At 43.8% G+C, this 26676-nt stretch overlaps 1 protein-coding gene across 2 annotated transcripts in view; it reads right to left on the reverse strand.

Annotated features, from left to right (window-relative positions):
- Positions 1-1036: 1036 nt before the first annotated feature.
- TFEB (transcription factor EB) overlaps positions 1037-26676 on the reverse strand; it is a 79169-nt gene continuing 53529 nt past the window's right edge. Inside the window, exons 2-9 of one of the 2 annotated variants that reach the window (XM_074236912.1) lie at positions 11467-11717; positions 11105-11359; positions 8915-8995; positions 6746-6866; positions 6572-6628; positions 4765-4840; positions 3168-3315; positions 1037-2331 (exon numbers count right to left, since the gene is read on the reverse strand). In XM_074236912.1, the coding sequence (XP_074093013.1) occupies positions 1855-2331; positions 3168-3315; positions 4765-4840; positions 6572-6628; positions 6746-6866; positions 8915-8995; positions 11105-11359; positions 11467-11679 (1428 nt within the window). In that variant the 5' untranslated portion in view covers positions 11680-11717 and the 3' untranslated portion in view covers positions 1037-1854. Of the gene's footprint in view, positions 2332-3167; positions 3316-4764; positions 4841-6571; positions 6629-6745; positions 6867-8914; positions 8996-11104; positions 11360-11466; positions 16510-26676 lie in introns of those variants that run through there. The other variant, XM_074236913.1, reaches the window with a different exon arrangement.

The raw sequence follows: 26676 nt of genomic DNA on the forward strand, positions 1-26676 counted from the left end.
ACCCCGTCCCCAAATATGCCCCCTAGAGGTTCCCCATCACAACCAGGACCAGGTCATTTCTCCAGGTCCCATTTTCTTCCTCTCAGTTCCCTCAGACAAACCTAAATTATTTCCCACCCAAATAATAGTTTCCCCAATTCCTAGGGGGAATCAAGGCAGCTCTGTTGTTTCTGACATAATGGAGGAAGCTAATTTAGGACAAGTCTTCTTTAGGAAAGAGTGAAGTGGGGAGTGAAAGTGATTACAATATCTCCTCCAGAAGGTTTATGTCAAGCATTGGTGGTCCTTTTGATGGGGGGGGGGGCAGGGGAGAAAATCAAGAATGGTCTCACACTGAAAGATAGGACTTGAATTTCCAGTGAGGAATAGGGTAACCCTATCTGTTCCCTTCCCTTTGTGGGAAGGGGGTCCCCCCCTTACTCCTCCAAACAGCCCCATTAGATAAAGTGAATTAAGGATTTCCCAGTAAAGGAGCATTAGAGGATAGAATTAGCTTAGTATCCCAAGCTGCATCCTTTGAGCCCCCCTCCCCTTTTTCTTTTTATCCCCTCCAACATCTGGAATTGCAAGACTAACATAGGAGCAGTGCCATCTTGCGGCTACTTTGGGGAAAAGCATCTACTATTCTCAAATGTCTCTGCTAGAGAAGTGGAGAGTGGGGACAGGAAAGAATTGGACATGGGACAGAAGAAAGGTGATAGGACCAGGAGTGGGTCACGGGTTCCTGATCCTGCCCTTCCCTGTCCTAGGAGGGCTTCCTTCCTCACACCCATTTTCATAAATTGGAGTTTTGAATACCAGGAGCTGTAAGAGGGAATTCCAGAGGTGTCCACCACCCTCCTCTCTAGGCATCTTCTCCCTCCAGGACCAGTTCCAGAAGGATGGGGAGCAGATATTGCCCTGTCAAGCCCCCCCCCCCAGAGACACAGCACACAGGGGATATACAAAGCAAAGTGTTTACTAAGGCACAAGGTGGAGGAGGCCAGAGCCTGGCTGCCCCTGACAGCGTACCCTCACCCCACCCTCACCCCCTGCCCTGGCACCAGCCCCCATTAAGGAGCTGTGCCTTCAAGGTACAGCCCCTGTGGCCCCACCCTCACAAGGTCCTGGGAAAGGAGGCAGTTAGCACCAAAGTGGGGGGCCACTTCAGGTCTGTGGCAAGAGGAGAGAGGGGCACTAGGCTCCAGTCCCTCTCTATAAGGGGGTCCATGGGACCAGGGCATTGCTGAACCATTGGTAGGGACTAAGGGTGGGGAACAGGGAGACCCTCCCAGGAGATGCACACTCCCCTTGTAGCCTGGTTGTGGGAAGGGGTTAGGATAGGAGCTGTAAGCGCCTTCAGAACTCCAAGAAGGCCTGGCACGTTGGGTCTCTTCTCCCATATCAGATACCCCACCCCATCCAAGCTGATTTCAGCCTACAGGGTCTAGCCCTATCTGTGCAAGGGCAGACAGCCTCCTGTCTACTCCTGCATACTTCATCCCCAGAGAGGGGTAATGGGAGGGGAAGAGTGCTATTGGGAACTATAGGGTCTTGGGGGCCAGGGTGGCACCCCATGAGACTCGGGCACCCTGGGGAGAGCTCCAGCTCCCAGTCCCTTGAAGCACGTCCTGCATGTCAGGGGCCTGGCTGGGTTGGGAGGCCTAGAGTTGGGAACACAGAGTTAGGAAGAGTGGGGAGAGGAAGGAGTTGGGGAGCCAGTGTCCACACAGGTCGCTAATCACACATGAGTGCAGATTGGAGGGAGGTGGGAGAAAGGGAGGACTCCCCATCATACATCCCAAACTCCCAACCCTCCCAGGGCTTGTCCCTCCTCCCCAGCTCTTGGGGGGGGTGGGAGGGGGGTGGCTGGGGTCACAGCATGTCCCCTTCCTCCATGCTGAAGCTGCTACGCCGGCTGCTGGCCTTGGAGGCCTCAGGTGACATGGTGGAGAAGAGGGGGTCAGAGGTCAAGGGCAACATGGAGTCGTCCAGAAGCATGAGATGGTCCAGCTCCTTCTTGGACAGGGAGGGGAAGAGGGAGCCATGCTCGGGCCCCAGAGGGTCAGGGAAACCCTGGGGCCCCTCACTCCCACTGAAACTCAAGTTTTGGCTGAAGTCCAGTTGGTATGGAGACTGTGGGGGCAATGGTGGGGGTGGTGGGGGTGGCTGAGGAGGCAGGGTTAGAGAAGGCTCTTGGTCAGGGAGCTCAGCAGTGGGGAGCAAGGACTCCCCCAGGCCCTCCTCACTGGGAATCTCTTGTTTCACCACCTGCTGGGCCAATTCTGCCATGTTAACACCAGATGGGGAAGCTGTGGGTAAGCCATGGACTCGGGCCTGCATCTCCAGCTCCTGCAAGAAAAGAGCAGTGGGGTTGGGGCAGCACACCCAAGACACCAGTCCTTCTTCTACAGAATGGTAGAGATGGGGGAGGTAGGATGAATACAATGGAAAGAGCCACAGGACACAGGTTCAAATCCCATCTCTGACATAAACAGTGTGACCCTGAACAAGTCATCAGTCATCTAGGCCTCTCTTGGTTTCCTCATCTGTAAAATGACAGGGTTGGACTAGAGGATTTGTGACATCCCCTCCAATCTCTACAGGTGTGATCCTGGTCCATGTGATTCTGATGATGATGATGATCTTTGTCTTTTGTTCTAGAGGAGGATTGTGACATCAGAGAGGTGATGCCATGACAAATACATGAACTGGATTTGAGTGAGGGGGGGGTACTGTGAGAGGTCATCAGTCTCACTTTCTCCTCCAGAGCTATCTGGGTCCAGTGGTCAGATATGAATCAGGATGACTGGAGATGATGACCCTGGATGCAGGGCAATCAGGGTTAAATGACTTGCCCAAGGTCACACAGCTAGTTAGTGTCAAGTGTCTGAGGCAGGATTTGAACTCAGATCCTCCTGCCTCTAGGGCTGGTGCTCAATCCATTGCATCACCTAGCTGCCCATGTGATTCTAGTTTAAGTAAGAGAGGAGAAACCAGAGTCCCAGAGAAGGAAAGTGATTTGGCCAAGGTCACACAGCCACCAAGTGTCAGAGCCAGTAGACTAGAATCCATATCTCCAAATTCTAGGCCTGGCACCTGCTTGCCCTATACCCCAAAAGTCACAGGCCCACATTTTGAAGATTATGAGATTTTCCACCCCAGTGTTAAAGATCAGGAGGTCAGACCTGAATGCGAAGCCACAACTGTTTGTTTGTCATTTCAAGACGTCGAGAATGGTTCTCCAGGTCCCTGGATTTCTGTAGATCCTTCTGCATCCGACGAATATAATCCACTGAGGCCTTCAGGATAGTCCCCTTGTTCCAGCGTACATCCCTGAAACAAGAGAGGGTCACAAATCACTTTTGTCCTCCATGATCCTGAGAGCAGGCCTCCTCTTATAAGAAACTTCTAATCCCTGTTTCCAGTTCCCATCTCTTGGGAGGGGTAGAGAAGCAGAATCTTGTCCCTGCTCCATAGAATATTCTAATAAGCTTCTATCTGGTCTCCTTGCCTCTAATCTCTTCCTTCTCAAAACAATTCTTCATATAGTAACCATTTTAGTCTTCCTAAAGTAGATCTAGATCTCTGAACTTATCAGTCTCTTGCTCAAAATCCTAATATCTCTAGGATCAAGGCCAAATTCATCAATTGGGCATTCAAGGCCTTGGAGAGCCTGGTTCAAAACTACCTCTCCAATCTGTCCTACCTTATTTACCCAAGGCTTGGGCAATCCAGGCCCTGCATGTTTGCTCAGAATGCTACCTCCCAACCCCTTTTGTCATTTCCCCCCAAGTCCCATGCTCTTCATGAAACCTTCTCTGACTACTTCCTGTGATCATAATTGATAATCACTAATATTTACATAGGGTTCACTGTGTGACAAACATGTGCTAAATGCTTTAGCAAGTATTATCTCACTTGATTGTTGTAAGCAACAAATCAGGTTTCCTTTTACAGATAAGGAAACTGAGGCAAAAATGGTCAATCAGCCAGTAAGTGTCTGAGGTCAGATTTTAACTCATAAATGGAGTCTTCCTGACTCCAGGCCTGGCACTTTATTCACTGTGCCACCAAAAATTTACTTGGGTGCCATACTCTAGACAATGAGCTTCCAGTACTTGGTTTGGATGGATGGATGGATGGATGGATGGATGGATGGATGGATGGTTGGCTCTTCCACCTAAACTATAATCTCTGTGTGGGTAAAGACAATGATTCATTCTTTTTTGTCTTCCCCACAATCAGGGGTCTTGTCCTCCAAAGTTCTGGCTTCATCAACGTTAATCATTGATCCCCTGTACCACCTAATTTTAATCTTGTTGGTATGATAATACTAAACTTATACTTAATCAACACACACTGTAGATAGTCATCATTTTTAAAAAATCTACCCAGGACTTTGCCTGGCCTACTCAGATCTAGGTTGATCCCTGGTCATTTAGGGTTTGTTTTTTTTACAAAATTCTTGAGAAGTCTTTATTTTTTGTGAATTTTCCTAGTTAAGAAGTTCTTTGCCTTTAGCAACCCTATGAGCATGCAGTCTTCATCTGACAAAAAAGGAAACTGAGGCTAAGAAAGATAAAATAATTTAGCTAACTAATAAATTTAGCAAAACTAAGATCAGAAATCAGACCCTAGGACTCCTGATGCTCAGTCTTCTGTCTCTCACAGTAGGTTCACAAGACATACAACTTCCTAAGTAGCTGATGCTCTCCTAACTTCTAACTCCTCTAATTTCACCACTTTCCCATTCCATTCCCACTTCCCAAAGTCTGAACTTACAGATCATTGGCCTTGGGAATCAGCATGCCCAGCTCTTTGATTCGATCGTTGATGTTGAATCTTCGCCTTCTTTCAACTAAGAATGAAAGACCGATGAGAGGGGGTGAGGGAGACACAAATAGTTAGGAAGAATCAGGGTATCTTTTACCTTGGAGCCCCAGGGTCTGACTGTGGGAATCCCTGAAACTAAAGGGAAGCATAGCCTTAAGGTCCAGATGAGACACAACCAATCTCCATGTCTCAGATAAAAGTATCATAGTTGTAGAGCTGCTCATTGAGTCCAATACTTTTTATTTTATGGATGAGGAAATAGGGTCTAAGTCTAGGAAGGGTAGAAGTAAGGAAGAGGCCACATCCAAAGTGGGAGTCATATTCTGTGACCTTGCTTCAATCCCAAAGCAAATACGTCCACAAAGGGAGGAGAAAGGGGACAAGAGAGTAAGATGGTAAGGGGTTTCAATACAAAGCTGACTGATTCTCTATGATTCCATTTGAGGTTCTCTTTGAGGATACTGAAAGATACTTTCCTTCCCTAGCTCATTTTACAAATAAGGAAACTGAGGCAAATAGGGTTAAATAACTTGCCCAGGGTCACATAGCTAACATGTATCTGAGGCCAGATTTGAACTCAGGAAAGTGAGTCTTCCTGACTTCAAGACCAGTATTTTATTCACTGTAACCCCCCCCCCCATCTTTTCAGAGACAAAGATGGCCCTATACAAAGCTGTTTAGTACTTGGAGTATCTTCAACTACTCCCCTTTGCCTCTACCCTTCACTTCAATGTACTCTCTTTCCCTTTCAGCATAGAATTATAGAATGAAAACTAGAGTTAGAAAATAATTTGAAAATCATTTGGTCTAATTCCTTCATTCTATAAGTGAAGTCTATAAGGGGGCAGTGACTTTCCCAAGGTAATACAGGTAATTAAGTGCAAAGATGGAATTAGAAACCAGCCCTTCTAACTTTCAGCCTAGTGTTTTTCACCCCACAGCAGGATCCCTTCCCTCATGAAGCCCAGGTTGCTCATTTTACTGCCTTTTTTCTATACTCCAAGATAGGAAGAAGTCATCTGACACTCTAATTTGAACTAAAGTATAAAGATCTTAAGTTAATATACCTCAAAGGGACATCAATCTTAAAGGGGAGGGAGGGGAGGGAATAGATAGAGAAGATAATGGTTAACCCTAAAGCTGTAGTGAAGATTCAGATTTCAACCCTCAATGGGAGGTTTGGGAAGGGAAGGGGGGAAGGGAAGGGATCTTTCTCTCATTGTTTTTTTGTTTGGTTTTTTTTTAAATAAAAATCAAACCATGGAGCAAAGCAGAGAATAATAGAAAGGAACTCTGGAGTTAGAGGATTCAGCTTCAAATTCTGACTCTGGTACTTCCAGTTATGTGACCTTGGGCACTCCCTGGACCTCAAGTTTCATCAGCAAAATGAGGGGGTTAGACTAGTAGATGCCTCTGAGGTCCCTTTCAGCCCTAGACCTATGAATGATCTTGTGATCTTATAAACCTATTTTGAACAACAGATCACTTGAAGTAGCTCATCCAGAAGTAACATCAGGAAATAGGAGTATATACTTTTTTTTTTTAGGTTTTTGCAAGGCAAACGGGGTTAAGTGGCTTGCCCAAGGCCACACAGCTAGGTGTCTGAGACGGGATTTGAACCCAGGTACTGCTGACTCCAGGGCCGGTGCTTTTATCCACTACGCCACCTAGCCACCCCAAGTATATACTTTTGGATGGATTGAATGGGAAAGGAAATGGGATGAAGGAAATCGAAGAAGGGGTCAGTTGGACTTACTGAGGTTGTGATTGTCTTTCTTCTGCCGTTCCTTGGCTAAGGCTCGGCTCTCAGCATCTATAACCAGATGGGAGAGAAGAGAGTCAAGAGTAATCAGCAGCAAAATGGGTGCAGGAAGGAGGAGTGGAAAAACAAGGTAGGAAAGGGATTTAGGAGGCAGAGTGGGTCTTCAACCTGTGAGCTCTCTCTTCTGGGCCAAGTCAGCAGGGCAGGAGCTGCTGGTAACACCTACGAGGGAGGCTGTGACCTGAGGGTCTCCACTGTATACTGTGAGGTGGCTGCTAGACAGAGGCAGCTGTGGGATAAAGGAAAGAAAGATGGGTGAGAATCTCACTTGTCAGAAATTAAGGAAGGGTCAGCTTTCAAAGGAGATTTTTACCCTAAGGAGGCCATCTGGGGTTGGGGGGGTGGGCAAGGGGCAAGAAGTAAGCTGGAAGTGACCACAATGGTAACAATCACAAATCGAAAATGACACTAAAAGGCAGCAGAACTCAAATGCAATGACCAATGTGGTCCTAAAAGATAAAAAAAAGGAAACATACTTCCCTGCTGACTGAGAGGTAGGGGCCTACAGGCACATATGTTCTAAACTCCCTGCTGTGTCAGTAGATTTGGTCTAATTATTTTTCATTTTTCACAAGGTAGAATTTGTGGGCACCTTTATTTCTGTTTTTGACCTCCTTGCCATTTTTGCCCAATAAAGGAAGCACTGTATCTAAGGGTATGAACTAAGTCACATTTCAGGCACTAAATTCTAAACTCATCAGGTTGGCTGTGATGCAATGCCTGTATGTGCATGTGTAGGTGGATGGGGAAGAGGGCAGAGGAGGAAGTAACTGATGTAAAAAACAAGAAAGAACTGGTCAAACAAACAAATAACAAGAAAGAATTCAGGATCCGAGTTATCCTTTTAAAGGATTTCTGGGCTTTACTTTAAATTCCAAGGGTTAAGGACTTTCTGATTACACTGACAAGCTCACACAGTTCACAGACAGGCACACACACACACACACACACACACACACACACACACACACACAAAACACACACAAAACACACACACACACACACACACACACACACACACAAAAATCTCTCTCTCCCTCTCTCTCTCTCTCTCTCTCTCTCTCTCAAACTCTCCTAGTTTTCAGCTCAGGCCCAAACCAGCCCAAGCCAGCTCTGAGTTGTTAACCTACTAAGCCTGACTACTTCTAACAGCAATCAAATTTTTTCCTTCACTGGCAAGGGCAGGGGCCAGGAAGCATGGGGACAACCAGTTCATCTACGTTTCTAAAGTTTAGGCAGCTGGAATGAGATGGGGAGACCTGTGAGGAAGGGGCTGGGATGGTTTTTGAGGAAGGGGAGAATTCCAAAACCTCACCTTCCTAGAGAGGTTGCTGTCTTATCAAACCCTTTCAAATCCTGTCATTTTTGAGCCTCACAAACTCCCTCTGGGGCAGGCTAGATATGTTGATGTGATTTATTGCCATTTTACAGATAAGAAATTAAGTTACAAAGAGTCACTTGCCCAGGGTCACAGAGGGAATTAGTGTTAAAGTGGGGGCTAGAACTCAAGTCTCCTAAATCCTAAACCAGGATTTAACCTAGTACAGACTTAACCTAGTACACAGCCTCTCTTGAGGATCCAGGTCTCCCAGGATGTCCGAAGGAATGTTCATCAGCTTAGCTGCCCGAGGGTCTGTTCCCATGAGACTGACTGGACTCATGTCCCATTCCTCCCACAAAGAGAACACTTGCACCCATTTATCCACCAGGCCAAGAAGAGATAATGAAGGCTTCAACTGCGATTTCCTAGTCAAAAACACAGGTAGGCCAGTCCTGTCTGAACCAAGGAAACTCAGTACTTAATGCTGCTTCCTTGTCTTTGTTCATACTGTCCCCTTCTTTGTCCAATTCTCTCTCTCCCATACCTCACCCTCACTCCCTCTCCTTCAGGACTGGGTTTCAATCCTACCTCCTCTGGGAAGGCCTCCTCCTGGTCTCCTCCAGTGTTCATTGAATTACTTCTTCTCATAATTCTAATAGTATTTATAGGCTGTGCCATATAATCAGCCACTTAATTATATTTTGTATCTTTCTCTGTTTGTCTTATGTGTGTGTAGTAAATAGAGAGGTAGGAAGCACACTGATCACTTATTATCTATGTGACCTTAGGCAAGTCACATCCCTCACTAGACATTAGTTCCTCCTCTATAAAATGACAAGGTTGAACTAGTTAGGAAATTCTGTGACTGTCTATCTCATCTATGTCTCATCTTGCTCCTGTATCCCCCAAGATATGAAGACCCTACTGCTTGTCCCTCCCACCCTGGTGGTCAGTACCGTGTTGGGCATCTGAATCTCTGGATTGATGTACCCCAAGACGTCATCCAAGCGCATAATATTGTCAATAACATCATCGAGCTGGAAGAAAAATGGTGCATGTAAGTCATCTGTCCTTGGCATTTTCTACTTGAGGAAAGGGTGGATAAGGTATGGAGTTGGGAGGAAGAGAGGCCAGAGATCTACTTCTAAAGCAGAAATTAAGTGGACAGAAAATGACCAGAAACCTCAGTCAGTGATCTGTTGCTCTTCCACCCAACCTGACTTCTTTCTCCTTAAGGCTAAGAAACTCCAGGGGGAGAGACAAGCACAGACTTGGGGAATCTGGGGGTATGGCAAGCAATTTCCAACCCCTAGGTGCCCTGATTAACAGCTCCTAGAAGACTCAACTCCATGAGTGCAAAGTCTCTGTCTTCTCCTAACACTATCTCTTTCTGTGGTAGAGTATTCCAAGCTTGTATTGGCTGATCAGCCACTGCTGGTCACACTGTAATTTGTCACAAACATAATGTCATTTTGGTCCTCTTTGATAATGGAAGGATAAGAATCAATCTCCCCCAGGGGAGCTTTGCTCAGAGGCAAAACTAGGTGATGCAGTGGCTACAGAGATAGGCTTGCAGTCAGGAAGACCCATCTTCAAATCTAGCCAGAGACACTAACTAGTTGCATGACACCGGGCCAGTCAGTTAAATTCAGTCTGCCTCATTTTCGTTATCTGTAAAGTGGGATCTTGTCAGGACTGTTGTGAAGATCAAGTAAGAGAATGTTTGTTGGGTTTTTACAACAGTGACTGGTATATATAGGTGATTAATACAAGTTTGTTTTCTATTTACCTTTCTTTTACAGTAAGTGATCATAACTGTTTGCTAAATTGAGGCGGGGAGGTTCTCAGTCCTAGTTCAACAGTGTGACTCAGTAGTTCCATAAGCTGATGGGAACCAAAGCTCAGTGGAAACACAACACCCAGAGAATAGGATCTTCTTCCCAAGCCAGGTCCCAGTTGTAGTCTTGTTTGGAGCACCACATTTTAAGCCAGAGATTAAAGTTGAAATTCATTCAGACAATAAGGGAACTTAAAACCAGGCCAGAGTGAGATCAGTTGAAGAAACTTGGGATATTTATCATGAAAACAAAGAGGGGTCTGAGATAGAGGTGAAACATGACTGCATTTCTCAAGTACCTCAGGAGCTGATGGAGGAACAGAGACTAGAGATATGTTTTATTTAGCATGGAAAGGAAGAAGTAGGAGAGCTGGGTATATGGAGACATATTTTTGCTTAATGGGAATTGAACCTATGATATCACTTTTACAGGGAATTTCAAGGCCAGGAGATGTTGTCTACCAATTTCAGGAAAAATTTCCTAAAATTTTTGTTGTTTATCCTTTGTTTGAAAGAGGACTAATGACAACATCATGGGGTAATATCTTGACTTGTGCATTAATTGGACATAAAGAAGGCAGAGCTGCACAAAGTCATTAGCCTCACTCTCTCTTCCAGAGTCATCGAAGTTCAATGGCAGGACAAAAATCAGGGTGACAGGCAATGACCTGGGATGCAGTGGATGTTTTGGCACCTTTGATGTCTGACCAAGTTCTGAGGTGCTTGCTTTATCCTTCTTCATGACTCTTGGAACAAATGGTTCTCATTCACCCATTCTCCTGGGAGAGGTCAAACAGTCCAGAAGTGGAATGAGCTTCCTCAATAGCTATGAGTGCTCCATCACTGGAGGCCACTTCTCAGGGATGCTACAGAGGGAGTTTCTGTTGAAGCCCAGGTTGGACTAGATGACAACTCTGAGGTCCCTTCCAATGCTGCCATCTTCATGTTCCTGTCACAGCAGTGACATTATAACACAGCTGGGAAAACCAGGTGAATTTACTGTCATCACTCTGACAGTCATATAAGGTCTTGAAGGGACCCCATTCCCATTCTTTCCTCAGTGATCCTCAACAACTTATTTAACCTAGGAACCCATCAAAATAGGGGCTATTCAAGGACAGGGGCCAAGTCTTCCCCTTTCAGATTGTAGATGCCCGAAGACAGATACTACTCTCCCAGTGGACTGGAAGCTCCCTGAGGGTCCATATCAAACTGACTGTTCCTTGAAGGCTTCCCATGTTCCCAGGGAGCCCAATACTGGCTCTTGAACCCAACCAGTCCATGGAAGTAGACCCTTGGTCCAACTCACCTCCCTCTCTGGATTGGAGCCAATATTGAGCATGGCCATGGGGCTGTTGGGGGCACTATTGCCCGCAGAGGAAGGGAGCACATGGCTGGGCCGGACCCCAGGGGAAGCAGCTGGAGGCGGCTTTGGGGAGCTCTGGGCAGGGCTGATGTGAGCAGCAAACTTGTTCCCATAAGTCTCAGATAAGTACTCCCGAACCTTCTGGTCTCGTGACTGTTGTAGATGGTAAGAGGTGGGGTTTTCCAGGTAGGACTGTACCTACAGCCCCAAAGAGAAAGGAAAAGATAGTGTCAAGAGAGTCATGAGCCCCAGGAGGGACAGCAGTATTAGCAGGGTAGAAGGAATTAATCCAAAGTGGGTAGTACCTTCAGGACCTCTCCTGGCACAGGAGGTGGAGACTGGAAGTGCACTGGCGTGTTGATGGCTGGGGTGGGAGGCCCTGGCAGCTGCTGCTGCTGCTGCTGTTGCTGCTGCTGCATGTAGTGCATCACAGCCTGTTGCTGCATCCGCTCCCGCTGCTCCTCCTGTTGAGCCTGCTCCCTCATGAGCTGCATTCGAAGGCCAATGCGGGACGCCATGGCAGCTGGCTGCAGGTGCCCAAAGGCTAGTAGGATCCCTGTGGGAGAAGCAAAGGACCCATGGAACTCATGCTCACCCTAAAGAGCAGCACCATGATTATGAACATTTAAGTAGTGCTTTGCAAAGCACCAGACAGACACTGCCTCCTTTGGGCCCCATGAAGTGATGCTGCAATTACAAATGAAGAAACAGATCCACTTAACTTAGGCTAAGTGACTGTTCCAGGGTCACATAGCTAGTAAATGTCTAAGGTTAGATTTGAACTCATTGGACAGAATTCTGGGCCTGGAATCAGGAAAATTCATCAAGTTCAAGTCTGACTTTAGACACATACTGACTGTGAACTTGGACAAGTCATTTCACCCTGTTTGCTTCAGATTCCTCATCTATAAAATGAGCTGAAGAAGGAAAACACAAATCACTCCAATATCTTCACCAAAAAAAACCTCAAATGGACTTACAAAGAATAGGATATGACTGAAAAACAATCAAATAACTGCTTCCTGAATCCAAGTCCAACACTATCGGTTGCAACATCAAGCTTCCTCAGAGCCCAGGTCTCTCTGAGACTAAGATCAGTAGTCTATGGGAGGCAGGATGGTATAGTGGGAGGAGTGGTTGTAGGTTCAAGCCCCCACTCTGCTACTTCTCCCCTAACCCTGGTCACTACCTCTGGACTTCAGTTTCCTCCTCTCTAAAATAAGGGTTTGGTGATGACCTCTGAGGTTCCTTCCAGTTCATTTCTCATCCTCCTACCATGATGAACAATAAACTTACCCACACCACACATTAGTGCTTAACAAGGGGTTAATGTTTAACAGTGGCCTAAGGGGTTATGTGCTATTCAATTATTTGTGTAAGTCTAGCTACAGGAGAATTCCCTCTTTAAGAGGCAGAAAGTTTCATTGAAATCAATAAGGACATACATAAGCAATTTGGTTTAATTGTATAAACATTTACAGAGTTCTTAAAGTGTGCTGAACACCAAACCAGGCTAGAAATAACAATAATAGTTTTTTATATAATCCTTTGAAATTTGTGAAGTGCTTTATAAGAATTATTTGATCCTCACAATTGTCCTAGGAAGTACTTGCTGTAATTGTCCCCACTTTACAGATAAGGAAACTAAGGCAGAGAGGGATTAAGTGATTCAGCCAAGGTCACATGGCTAATAAGTGTCTGAGGTTAGTTACTTGAGTCATCTAGCTGCTTCAGGAGGCCTGAAGAATACTTTTCCATCAGACTGAATGCTCCTTTTAGGCAGGGCCTGTGTTTCCACTACCAAAGGAAGCAAAGGGAGGTAGAGACCTGAGTTCAAATCTAGATTGGGTCACTTAATTAGTTATGTGATATTGGGTGAATCCCTTCATTGATCCTCAATTTCCTTATCTATAAAAATGAGCTCAACCATCCTTTTCAGATCTGACTTTCTATGACTAGTGAGAAGGATCTCATACATCTATATGCTGATGTTTTGGTTTAATCTAAACATAAACCATCCCCTCAGGTTAATACTGTGGGTCATCAGTTGACCATTAACCATAACTACCTGTTGCTGGCAAAAAAAAAAAATCACATTAGTTTGTATAACACATATTTAAAAAAAAAACCACTTCATATTCCTTATCCTGTTTGACCCTCATCAACTATGTTTCCACCTGCAACACCTGTATAAACCTACAAACTGCTAAAAAAAAATAAATTCTACTTGTAAACTCAAGGGAACAATTTGGCCATGAAAGCAGTGTTACCATATTCAAAAGGTTTTCCTAGGATAAAATATCAAAATACACATGTGTACAATGCTTTACTAAGCATAGTTAGGACTCAATTAGTATGAATAATTAAGGTGGTTATTTATAATCTATTCACATTTGCAGAAAATACAATGCCTAGCATTCCAACATTACCACAGAGAGTGCAACTATGATGGACTGGACATGTTAGAATGAAAGACATGCGCTTGCCAAAAAAACTATTTTATGGAGAACTCACACAGGGCAAGCACTCACAAGGGGGTCAGAAAAAGCAATACTGAGACACCCTAAAGGTCTCATTGAAGAACTTTAGAATTGATTGTACAGCATGGGAGACATGGGAGCACAGAATGACCCAGTATGGCATTCCCTCATCAATAAGCGTGCTGCACTGTATGAGGAAGACAGAATTGAAGCAAAGGAAATGTGACATATGTAAGTTTAGAGTACTCACCCCAGGTGTTCACATGGACTATTTGTGCCCAACCTGTGGTAGAGCATCCCAAGCTCATACCAATATGAGGTATTGGTCTGATCAGCCACAGTAGGACACATTGCAATTTGTCTCAAACATAGTGATGTCATTTTGGTTTTCAATAATGAAGGACAAGAAACCAACCTACCAGCCAACATTTGCACTATTCAGTGCTATAATTGTATGGTCACTGGTTCCAGGCCAATGGAAAAATGCAATGCAAATTTGAACACTGCCACTATACCAAGGGGATTCCTTATTCTTACTAGTCTTTGGGACATAAGGCACAGAAATTCACATTTCTCATTGTATCTTCCCCAAACTCCTCCAATGAGGCAGCTGACAACCTAGCAGTGAATCCCAAGATGTAGAATAAAGGGCCCTCAAAGGTTAACTGATTAAATTGTCTTCATTTTAACAACCTCTCAAACTTTGATTATCTCTTACCTGGACCATTGCAGAGTACTCCAAATTGGTCTCCCTGCCTCAAGTCCCCAGGAAGCCTTTCCTAAATCCCCTCCACAGTTGTTTGGGTTTTCTCCTCTGTAATTAACTTCCATCTACTCTGCTTGTATCTCATATGCATCTGTTTATTTACATGTTATGTCATTCATTCATTAGAATACATACTCTATGAAGGCAGGGATTGTTTTACGTTTCTTTGTATTCCAGAGAGTGCTTTGAACACTGTAAACAATCAGTAGAAGCTTATGGTTTGATTTCTAAGGAGCTAAGAACATTTTCTAAGAAAGGTTAAAAGTTATCCAGTCCTAGGGGTGGCTAGGTGGCACAGTAGATAGAGCACTGGCCCTGGAATCAGGAGTCCCTGAGTTCAAATCCGGATTCAGACACTTAATAATTATCTAGTTGTGTGGCCTTGGACAAGCCAATTAACCCCATTGCCTTGCAAAAGCTTAAAAAAAAAGTTATCCAGTCCAACCCTCTGATTTTACAAATGGGGAAACAGAGACTCAGACAGATTAAAAGGTTTACTCAAGGTCATACTCATAGTGTAAACCAAAAGGTTAAATTTGAACTGGATCCCATTATTTGAGACTGTGCACACCAACATGCAAGCAACAAAGCCAGTATTGAAACCCAGATCCTGAGACCCAACTCATTGTATCTCAGTTTTGCCAAGGAGTAAAAATAATGGAGGGAGCTAGGTGGCTTAATGGATAGAGTACTAGATATGGAACTCAGGAAAATCTGAGTTCAAATCCCAATTCAGACAACTTATTAGTTGTGTGACCCTGGGCAAGTCACTTAACCTGTTTGACTTAATTCCTGGAGAAGGAAATGGCGAACCCATTAAGTATTTTTGTCATAAAAACCTCTCTGAACAGTATTGGTATGATATTGTCCACAGGATCAGAAAAAGTCAGACACCACTAAACAACAACAAAAATAATATCCATTTCAAAAAAACAAAATGAAATTTCATTTTTTAAAAATCTAAGTAAAATTCTATAATAAAAATTCATTTCAGTTTAATAACTATGCCATAGTTACCAAAACAAAAATGTAGAGATGAAAGAAACCTCAGGAACTATGAGGAACTAAAGTCTAGCATTGTTAATTTGACTATCACAGAGTGTCTGAGGCAGTATTTGAATTCGGGTCTCTCTCCCAAAGTCTACCTCTCATCCAGACTACCAGATCCAGATCCCCACAGACTGTGTTCATTATTTTTTCAAGGGCTCACGTAATCTTTTTTTGATGAGTAGAATAGCAGCTCTCATTTAAAGAGCTCTTTAAGGTGAGGAGTTGCTATAGACCTTTTACAAGTGAGGAAATAATTTAGAGAGTAAGTGACTTGTTCAGGGTCATCAAGCTGAGTATGAAATCCAGGAATTGCAAGTCCAGCCTTCAAACTACTACTACCACCACTACCACCACTTGGCCACACACCAGCTCCTTCACACTGTCCCACCTCCTGAGTGCTCACCTCTGGCTGGGAAAATGTAGTCAATAGGAGACATGGAAAGAAGGGGAAAGGGGCCTACACAGAAGCTCTTCACAGAAGTGTTTTTCCCAGGAATAGGGAAGTGGAATGGAAAGGAGAGGGAGTAGAAGAAGGAGCCGACTGGGTGGAGGAGGACAAAAGGGTGGGGGAGGGAGAGGATGAAGGGCAGACACAAGTCTTCCCCCACCCACCCTCCATGCTAGGGAACTAGATGAGCTGTTTTTCAGACTGAATTTACTGGGGAGAGGGAGGAATTTTTGTGCCTTTTGAATCATATACAAGGTATATGCCAGATCACTTGCAAAATATTTTTGAGACAAGAGCTCTGGCAGTTTATCAGGATACTGGCTGGAGCCTGAGGAGAATAATCTACCCACGTGTCTGGGGCAGGGGGGATGGGGATAGGGAGGAGCCATGGGATCGAGCCCTCCCTCAAAGCCCTTCCCTGGCTGAGTGGAATCCGGAAAGGCTTCTCCAACCTCAGCCCCTGGAAGACTGGACCCTGGGGAGAGGCGAAGTAGAGGGAAACCTGGGGCAGGCAGCTAATCTTATTAGCAGCTTTCTTTAAATCCTGGCCCCTCTGGTTCAGCTGGAGCTAGAAGACAATTCCAACCCCACCAACCCTCAGCCACACTTACTCTTTTACAGCTCCAAGGAGCTGTGGTGAGTTAGGGGATATCTCTTGCTAGGCCACTCATCAAACCCACCTTCCCCTCACCCCCGCCCAATATTCCAGACCCAGGCTTATAGCCTAGACTCAAGCCTCATTTGGCCCATGCTTTCCCCCTCTTTCAACCCCCTCCACCAGTGCAGACAGACGAAGTCTGATTACAGTAAGAGAAGACTGGTGAGGGGGCTAGTCCAAGGGGCCTGGCAGCACCAGTCGGCGTTGGGGGTGGGAGAGGTGGAGAATAGGGGGAGTGATGGCAGCTCACTGACAGGGCTCTTGTTCTTCTCCACAAAGGGACCAGGCGCCAATTAGAAGGCAAGAATGCAAAGCTGGCACAGTTGGAATGGGATGCTCTGCAAAGAGCCTTACCTAAAACCTACATGTAGGTCAGTCACATCTGCAGAGAACCCAATCACATCTGGAGTGGGAAGAGTTCATGAAGACAGGCATAAAATTGTAGGGTGAGAGATTTAGAGGTAGATGGGACTTCTGAGGCCATCCAGTCTGATACCATTTTATAAAGGAGAAAACTGAGGTGAGAGGCTAAGGGAGTTGACTTTCACCCTGCCAATATATTTGATTCAATGAACTCAATCAATATTTATTAAACACCTTCTATGTGCCTGTAGCTATATATGGCTGTGAGAGCTGAACTCTAAGGAAAGCTGAGTGTTACAGAATGGAAGCTTACAAATTGTAGTGCTAGAGAAGATTTGTGAGAGTCCTTTGGAATGCATGGAGATCAGATCGTCAATACTTAAAATTAACTGAGATTATTCACTGAAGCCGAGAAGATGGAACTTCTTGGAAAAGACTCTGATGTTGGGAAAGATTGAAGGCAAAACAAAAAGGGTCAGAAGAGAATGGGATGGATATATAAAGTCACAGAGATGATTAACATGAACTTGAACAGGCTTTGGAAGATAAGCACCTGATGTATCCTGAAGAGTCAATGATGATAGAGCAACAATATATGCCAATCATTTAAGCACTGGGGATATAAAAAGAGGCAAAAGACAGTCCCAACCCTCAAGGAGTTTACAATCTAATGGGGGAAACAACATGTAAACAAATTTATATAAAGCAAACTGTATACAGGATAAATAGGAGATTATTAACAAAAGGAAGGCCCTAAAATTAAGAGGGGTTGATAAAGTCTTGCTGTAGGAGGTGGGATTTTAGTTGGGACTTAAAGGAAGCCAGGGAGGTCAATAGTCAGAGTGGAGGAAGGAGAACATTTCAGACAAGTGGGCAGCCAGATAGTATTGCCTGGAACCTAGAGATGGAGAGTCTTGTTGGTGGAACAACCAGGAAGTCAGTGTCACTGAATCAAAGAGTTTGAGTTGAGGAGTAAGGTGTAAAAAGGTTGGAAAGGGGGGCGGCTAGGTGGCGTAGTGGATAAAGCACCGGCCCTGGATTCAGGATCACCTGGGGTTCAAATCCGTTCTCAGACACTTTAATAATTACCTAGCTGTGTGGCCTTGGGCAAGCCACTTAACCCCGTTTGCCTTGCAAAAACCTAAAAAAAAAAAAAAAAAAAAAGGTTGGAAAGGGAGACAAGGGTTTGAATAGCTAAGAGATCACTTTGTATCTGCTCCTGGAGGCAATAGGGAGCCACCAAGCAGGTGGCCTAGTCCAACCCTCTCATTTTTTCAGATCCCCCAGTATTTGACACCTAGTTTGTGGCAGAAGCCAGGTTCCTGTATTTCTCAGTTCTTCCCACTTAAACAAGTAATTCTGCCTCAGGACAGCAATCAGAGATCAGGGCCCTGAGGGAATTCAACTAACAAGTTTTTGCCAGCTACTGGGCAAGGCTGAACAGAACCAATATAATCTGTGCATTCTAGGAGTTCAGGTTTTACTGGGGAAACCAGTACAAACAATGAAAAGTAACATGTGAGACACCTAGGTGGCCCTGGTGGATAGAGTACCAGGAGTTGAGAAGATCTGAGTTCAAATCCAGCCTCAGATCTCTACTAGCTGTGTGACCCTGGACAAATCATTTAGCCCTTGTTTGCTTCAGTTTCCTCATCTGAAAATGGAAACTATTCCAGTATCTTTGCAAGAAAACCCCCAAATGGAGTCATAAAGAATTGTCATGACTGAATAACAATATGTAAATATAGAAAGTTTATTTTGAACATAGGAGTTGCAGAAAGAAGAGTAACTACTTGGAGATAGACTGTAGGAAGTAGCACATGAAGAAGATCCCAAGAAGCTGAAGTGAAAAGGAAAGATTAAGCATAGGTGTCAGCCTATAGAAAGGCAGGAGATGGACACGTTTTTGTTGCTGTTCAAGCCTATTCAACTCTTTTTGACTTCCAGGACCATTGCATACCAAAGCTGTCCATGGAGTTTTCTTAGCAAAGATACTGTAGTGGTTTGCCATTTTCTTCTGCAGCAAATTTTATCGATTCAAGAGACAAGTAGGGTAAAGTGACTTGCCCAGAGTCACAGTAAATGTCTGAGGCTAGATTTGAACTCAGGAAGTTGGGTCTTTCTGACTCCAGACTTGATGTTTTATCCACTGTGCCACCTAGCTGCCCCTGTTTCCTCAAAGTCACCTGATACTAAATCAGCTCCATTTTTCTTAGACTCCTTACACACTCTTTCCTCCCATTTCATTGTGCCCCTGGAATCTTGTTGGCAAACTTCCCTTTGTATTAGATAGACAGATAGACAGATAGACAGATAGACAGATAGATAGATAGATAGATAGATAGATAGATGAGAGTAGGTATAGCCTCCTTCTAGAAATTATTTTGTATATATTTTCAAGTTATAAATTGTTCCCCCAGTAGAAAGTAAGCTACTTGAGGACAGGAACTCTTGATTTTTGTCTTTGTTTCTCCAGAATCCAATACAAGGCCTGGCACATAGAGGGTGTTGGAGAAATGCTTATTGAATTAGATTGAGTCCAACAAGGAGATGGCCATTTAAAGAAAAAGTCAAAGGGCACCTTCTATACAACTTCATAATTTTACTGAGGAAATGCTGAGCCAGGGAGTGTCCTTCAAAGGTGACCGCTCTCACTGATCCTTCACTGGGCCAGGCTCCCCAGGGGCTAGCTGACTCTGGCTGAGGGATCACAGGACCATAAATTTAGCCTGGAAAGGCCCTCATAGGCCATTTCTTCCAAACCCTTCATTTTACGGATGAGGGAGAGAACCTGACAAGCAGGAAAGTTAAATGGCTTCAACATTAGACTTGGGAGACACATTTGAAGCCAGGTTTACTGTGTCTAGAGGCTGTGCCCTCTTTTTTTTTTTTTAAAGGTTTTTGCAAGGCAAATGGGGTTAAGTGGCTTGCCCAAGGCCACACAGCTAGGTAATTATTAAGTGTCTGAGGCCAAATTTGAACTCAGGTACTCCTGACTCCAGCCTGGTGCTCTATCTACCGGACCACCTAGCCACCCCAGCTGATCCCTCTTTACTATGCACCGCTGCCTGTGAGGAAGGGAGACCCTCCTGAGTACCCTAGCAATCCTAGAGGATTCACTCCATCCTCCACAAAATTCCCCTGCTTTTAGAGAGCATGTGGCATACTTTTTCCTAATCCCTTTCAAATTGTCACCTTATCAGCACCTTGTACCTGAATAAGTAAGAGTATGAAGATAAATGACTTATACAGCTTCACACAGTAAGTTGATGAAGAGAGTCAAAACTAGAGAACCCCAAGTATTCTAGATCTCCAGATTCCTATTCCAAAATTCAGAGCTCTCACAGAGATGAAGACTGGAACTGGACCTGCGATTTAATTAACTGGGGAACTGCATGCAGTTAGATGATAGACTAAATAGAGTGCTAGGCCTGGAGTCAGGAAGATGCCTCTTTTTGAGTTCAAATATGGCTCTGGGCAAGTCATTTCACCCTGGTTGCCTCAATTTCCTCATCTGTAAAATAATCTGGAGAAGGAAATGGCAAACTAATACAGGATCTTTTCCAAGAGACAAACAGAATTAAGAGACTTGCACAGCTGGAAAGTGTTTAAGGCTCAATTTGAATTCAGGAAGATGGAACTTCCTGACCACAGTTCTGATACTCTATCTGCTGTATCACCTAGCTGACCCTGAATAGATGCTTATTGATTGACTGCCACTGAAAGAAAATCCAGGAGCCTGAAAAACAGTGACACAGAAAGATGGCCAAAATGACCAGCTGGTCTGATCTAGGAGAAATAGAAGAGATTCACTGAGGAGTCAGGGCCTGAAATAAATTAACTTGAACTCTCTTATTTTGTTTCCCTTGCTCCTTCCAATGGAAGAGCAGTAGAGTCAAAGCTTGAAAACTGGAAGGATCCTCAGGGATCCTTTAATCCAATCTCCCTTTATGAATGATCCATAAACCTAAACTAAGAGTAACTTGTTCAAGATCACATGTAAATGGCTGAGTCAGGACCTGAACAAATTCTTTGTGTACTTTTGACTACACCATGATATCATAATAATAAATAGGGAAGATTTCTGTGCTATAAGAAATGATGACCATGACTACAGAGAAGCATAGAAGGACTTACATAAAATGATGCAAAGTGAAGTTAAGTGGAGTCAAGAAAACAATAGATAAAATGACTTTCAACAAAGTAAATGGAAAGAACAGCTACCACAAAAGAATGACATTAATAATATCTAATATTTATATAGCATCCACTAAGACTTGGGACAAGTAACTTCACCTGGTTTGCCTCAGTTTCCTCATTTGTAAAATGAGCTGGAGAAGGAAATGGCAAACTGCTTCAGTATCTTTGCCAAGAAAACCCCAGTGGGATCAAGAGAAGTTAGATGGAACAGAACTGTCCTGTGTGTATGCGGCAGTGTGTAATGCACTGTGCCGAGGGCTTTGCAATTATTATCTCATTTGATCCTCCCAACCACCTGGGAAGTTAGTGCTATAATTATCACCCTCATTTTACAAATAAGGAAACTGAGGCAAACAGAGGTTAAATGACTTACCCAGGATTACACAGCTAATAGATGTCTGAGACTGGATTTGAACTCAGTCTTCCTGACTCCAGGTCTGGCACCACTAGCCACTGTGCCATCCATTGGCCTTGGAGTGGCAAGGACTCAGTATTCATAATCAGGTAACCCCAGTACAGATTTTGCCTTTGTCACTGATTTTATTCATGACCTGGGATAAATCAACCACTCTTTTTGGGGGGGGAAATGACTCAACCAAGATCATACAACTATTTAGTGAAACTTAGCTCAGGACTTCATCACCTTTCTCATCTGGACTCTTGCAATAGCCTCCTAATTAGGCTTCCCCTCTCCCCATCACAAGTTGCTCTCCTCTCCAATCCATCTTCAGACACATGCCAAAAGAGATATTCTTAAATATTTCTTTGGTTCAGGTTTGACTATGTCACTCCCTTGAAAGAAACTTTTGTGACTTCCTCCTCTCTTTGGAAAGTAAAGTAGTCCTTCATAATCTGGCTCCAGCCATCCTTTTCCAGGTGGATTACACCTGACTAGCCCTGTACTCCAGTCAAATTGGCTGTTTAGTTTTTCCTCACAAAGGACCCTCCATCCCCTCCCTATATGACTTTTCACAGGTTGTTCCCCAGAATAGCCTTCCTCCTAACCTCTACTTCTTAGATTCAGTCCCAATCCTAGCTTTTCCATGAGGTCACCTTCCCTGATCCTTCCAGCATCCCCCATTAACTTAACATTTATTTTGTGTTTATTTTCAGTCAGCCTCAGGTACAAGTTGCTTTTCCTAATAGAATCGAAGTTTCTCAAGGATAGTAATAACTTCATTTCCATCTTGATAACATGCCCATTGATTAGCCTGGTAAGTAAATAAATGCTTATTGATGGATTGATGATAATAGCACAATCTAGACTATTACTGTTATAACCTGAATCCAAGCCAGAAAATAGAATGACAGAGTTGGAAGAGATCAAGCACATAGAATGTTAAGTCCAGAAGGAGTCTTGGAACATAGAATGTAAAGACTGGACAGGCCTTTAGGACAGAGATTATTAGGACATAGAACACAGAATGTCAAGGCTAGAGAGAGAGTATTAGAACATAAAACATTAGATCCAGAAGGAGTCTTAGAACATAGGATATCAGGGATGAAAGGGGCCTAAGAGACCATCTATCTAGTCCAAGTTGATCCTTTCACTGAAGACAAGATTCTATACAAGTTCTATCATAAAAAGCATATGACTGCCACTTGGGTACATGCTCGTGGGTAGAATTGCTTCTTTTTTCTATGTCAAGGAGAATGATTTTGGGACTGGAAAGGACAGAACAAAAATGTCTATTAGGCATCTGAAACCCAGGATAATTTAGGAGATAAAAAGAGAGCACTTAGCTACCCTGAAAAGTCCAAGTCATGAGGCTCATATGAACCACCTCCTAAAAATGAATGTTGAAAAGAAAAAAGTGACCTTAACTTTGGTTCCAAATAAAATTCTAGAATATATTAATAAAGAGATGGTGAATATCTAGAAAAGTGTCAATCCCCAAGAACCAGCAAGATTTCATCAATAAGGCAAGCTAGGTGGCACAATGGACAGAGTGCTAGGTGTGGAATCAGGAAGACCTGAGTTCAAATCCAGCTGCAGACATTTACTAATTGTGTATGATCCTGGGAGAGTCACCTAACCTTTATATGCCTTGGTTTCCTCAACTGTAAAATGGGGATAATAATAGCTCACACCTCCCAGTATTATTGTGAGGATTAAATGAGATGATATTTGTAAATCACTTAGCACATTTTTTGGTTACATAGGAAGCATTTTTTTAAATGCTTATCTCTTCCCCCATCAATAAGGGAGGTAATGTAAGATTACATTTATTTCCTTTTTTGGCAGTATTATTACACGGGTTAATCTGGAAATGCTGTCTGCATTGTTTGCTTAGATTTCAGCAAAGCACTTGACAAAATCTCTCATACTATTCTTGCAGAAAAGATAGAGAGATAATGTGCTGATTAGGAGGATTCAGAGCTGGCTGTCCCTGGAGTTGCCATTAATAGTTTGGTATCAATTTGAAAGGAAGCATCCAGTGGATTCCCTCTGCCTCTGGGACTTGATTGTAGCTGACATTGTTGGTGACAACTTAGATAAAGGCATCGTGGGCATAACTATAACAATGGTGTAAAATACCAAATCAGGAAGGATAACATCCCCCCTTTTTATTTTGGCAAGGCAAAGGGGGTTCAGTAATTTGCCCAACATTACATAGCTAGGCAATTATTAAGTGTCTGAGGTCAAATTTGAACTCAGGTCCTCCTGACTCTAGGGCTGGTGCTCTATCCACTGTACCACCTAGTTGCCCCTAACTCATCCCTTTGATGACATTCAAGATCCAAAAAGATCTTGAGCTCTAGGTTAAATCTAAAAAGGACAAGACTGAATTACACATAAGCTGGAAGAATCATTTCACAAATGCAATATGGGGAAAACATGACTAAATACCAACTTGTCTGAAAAAGATCAGCAGGCAAGAGTAGGGGTGGGGTGAAGGAGGACACCTAGGGGACTGTAATTTTTTTTTATTCTTGTTTGCTTGTTTTTTGGTCTTTTTGAGATGAATCTTCCTATTACTTTCAGGCCAGAAGTGTAGTAGCTACTCATGGTCCTAATCCCACTACTGATCAGCAAGGGAATTTTGAACTGCTCCATTGCCAACCTGATCCAGTTTGCTTCTCCTGAGTCAGGGGATTATGCTAAATCAGCTCCAAAAAATAATAATAATAATATTAGCTCCTTCAATTCTCACAACAGCCCTGCAAAGTGGGAGGTGTTATTATTTCTATTTTACAGTTGAAGAAACTGAAGACAGAGAAAAGTTAAGTGACTTGCCCAAGGTCACACAGCCATAAGTGTCTGAGGCTGGATTTGAACTCATCTTCCTGATTCCAGGCCCAGCACTCTATGTACTGTCAAGACAGCCAGGTGATCTCCTGCTCCCACAGGCTCCCCATACTAGTGCCAGATTTCATGCAGACACCTAATCATCCTGGTCCACTATAGCATGGAACTTCAGAGCTCAAATGATCCACCAGCCTCAGCCTCCTCAGTAGCAGGGGATTGTGCCTGACAGATTGAAAATTTAATATTAGTCAACTAGGCTATACGGTGGCCAATAAAGCCAATTTACTGAAGGCTGGGCTAAAATAAGAGGTGAGAGTTTAACTTTAGTTTGCTCAAGTCAGACTCTGGGCACAATTTAAGAAGGAAACTGGCAAGATGGAAAGCATTGAGAGGATGGGAAAGGTTCTTAAAGATTATATCAGATGAAGAAGATTGTAAGAATGGAAGATGTTTAGCCTAGAAAAAAGAAATCTTATGGGGACATTATAGCCATCTTCAAATAGATGAAAGGCTGGAAGTAAGAAGAGTGATCAGATAGGTTCTATTTAGCCCTAGAAGAATGAGCAGGAAATGAGTAGAAACAGTAGGAATGAGTAGAAGATGCAAAGACACAACCTGAAGTTTGATGACAGGAAAGTGTCCCTATGAATAAGAGGTGTTTAAAAGAAAAGGGAGCATTTTCTAGGAATTATGGACTCTCCCTCACGGGATCCTTAACTTTTCAGGGATATAGTAGAAAGGGAGTCTACTTTATGTATGGGTTGAACTAGATTGGTCTCTGAGGGCCCTACCAACTTTTGTTTTGTTTTGTTTTGTTTTTTAGTTGTTGTTGTTGCTGTTGTTTTTGGCAAGGCAATGGGGTTAAGTGGCTTGCCCAAGGCCACACAGCTAGGTAATTGTTAAATGTCTGAGGTCGGATTTGAACTCAGGTACTCCTGACTCCAGGGCCAGTGCTCTATCCACTGTGACACCTAGATGCCCCAGCCCTACTTTTGAGATTCTGTAAGATGAACAGAGAGGAAGTTACACTTCATGAATTCCCATGGGCACATCAGAGAGAAGGCACTTCCTGTTGAGTACTTATCTGTGGGAGGCCCCAAGGAAAAACAAAATAGAGCAAGCTGGTAGTTAGAGAACTGGACCCTGAAGACTTAGCTCTTGAACATCTTCTTCCCATCCTTCTGTATGGAGATGATGACCGGCTAATTGGGGTTTTGTGATCTGAGTAGAGAGCTAAGTGATGTCAGGCAGAGGGAGAGGAGGAAGAGGAACAAGTGTCTGTTGCTCTCAGGGTTTGGTTTCCACTCTGCCTGAAATTCCCAGAGGCTGGACACACCAGCCCCATGCCCTGGCATGTTTACTCCCCACAAGCCACATCCCAAGGAAAGAGCTGGTGCCTGGTAGGACTGGGATTTCTAGCCCTGAGCAAGTTAAGGCAGTCCTGTGGCTAGGGTTGGGAAGGCTTCAAAAGGCTTTGGAAGACATGGAGATCAGTCAGATGCTGACCCAGAAAGCAGACATCCTATGGGACCTGAAGATTGGAATGGGGGGGGGGGGTTGGAGGTTGGTAATGAGAGGAAAGAAAAGCATCTAAGCCCAGGGAGCAGAAAGCAATTTGGAAACTATAAAGAGAAAGGTGTAACATGGGGCTTCCCCCATCCAAGAGGTATCAAGGAGTTGGATGATACTAGGGCTAAAAGGGTCCTGGGAAAACCAAGAAACTGATCAAATAAAACGTATTGTTTCACCAAGCTAACATCCACCTAATACTTTTTCACTTTTCCTGTCATCTATAGTACCACACGCAGCAATTTCCCTTGATATCCAGTGTTATACCCATCAGTCACAAAACCAAATACTCCCTTTTCCTGAAACACACACAACAGATAAATCATTCTCTCTCTCTCTCTCTCTCTCTCTCTCTCTCTCTCTCTCTCTCTCTCTCTCTCTCTTTCACACACACTCTCTCTCTCTCTCTCTCTCTCACACACACACACACACACACACACACACACACACACACACAATCCTTTAAACACTTAACAGTGTTCCTTTTCTTGATACAGTCTTTCAAACACATTCCCTCTATCTCAAGTATATAGTCCTTAAGATCTACAAATATTTATTACTATTTTTTTGCTGTTGTTCAGTTGTTTCAGTCATGTCAGACTCCTCGTGACCCCATTTGGGGTTTTCTTGGCAAAGATACTGGGAGTGATTTGCCATTTCCTTCTCTAGCTTATTTTACACATGAGGAAAATAAGGCAAACAGGATTAAGTGATTTGCCCAGCAAATAAGT

Source organism: Macrotis lagotis, chromosome 5, assembly GCF_037893015.1.
Source record: "Macrotis lagotis isolate mMagLag1 chromosome 5, bilby.v1.9.chrom.fasta, whole genome shotgun sequence".
Taxonomy (NCBI): domain Eukaryota; kingdom Metazoa; phylum Chordata; class Mammalia; order Peramelemorphia; family Peramelidae; genus Macrotis; species Macrotis lagotis.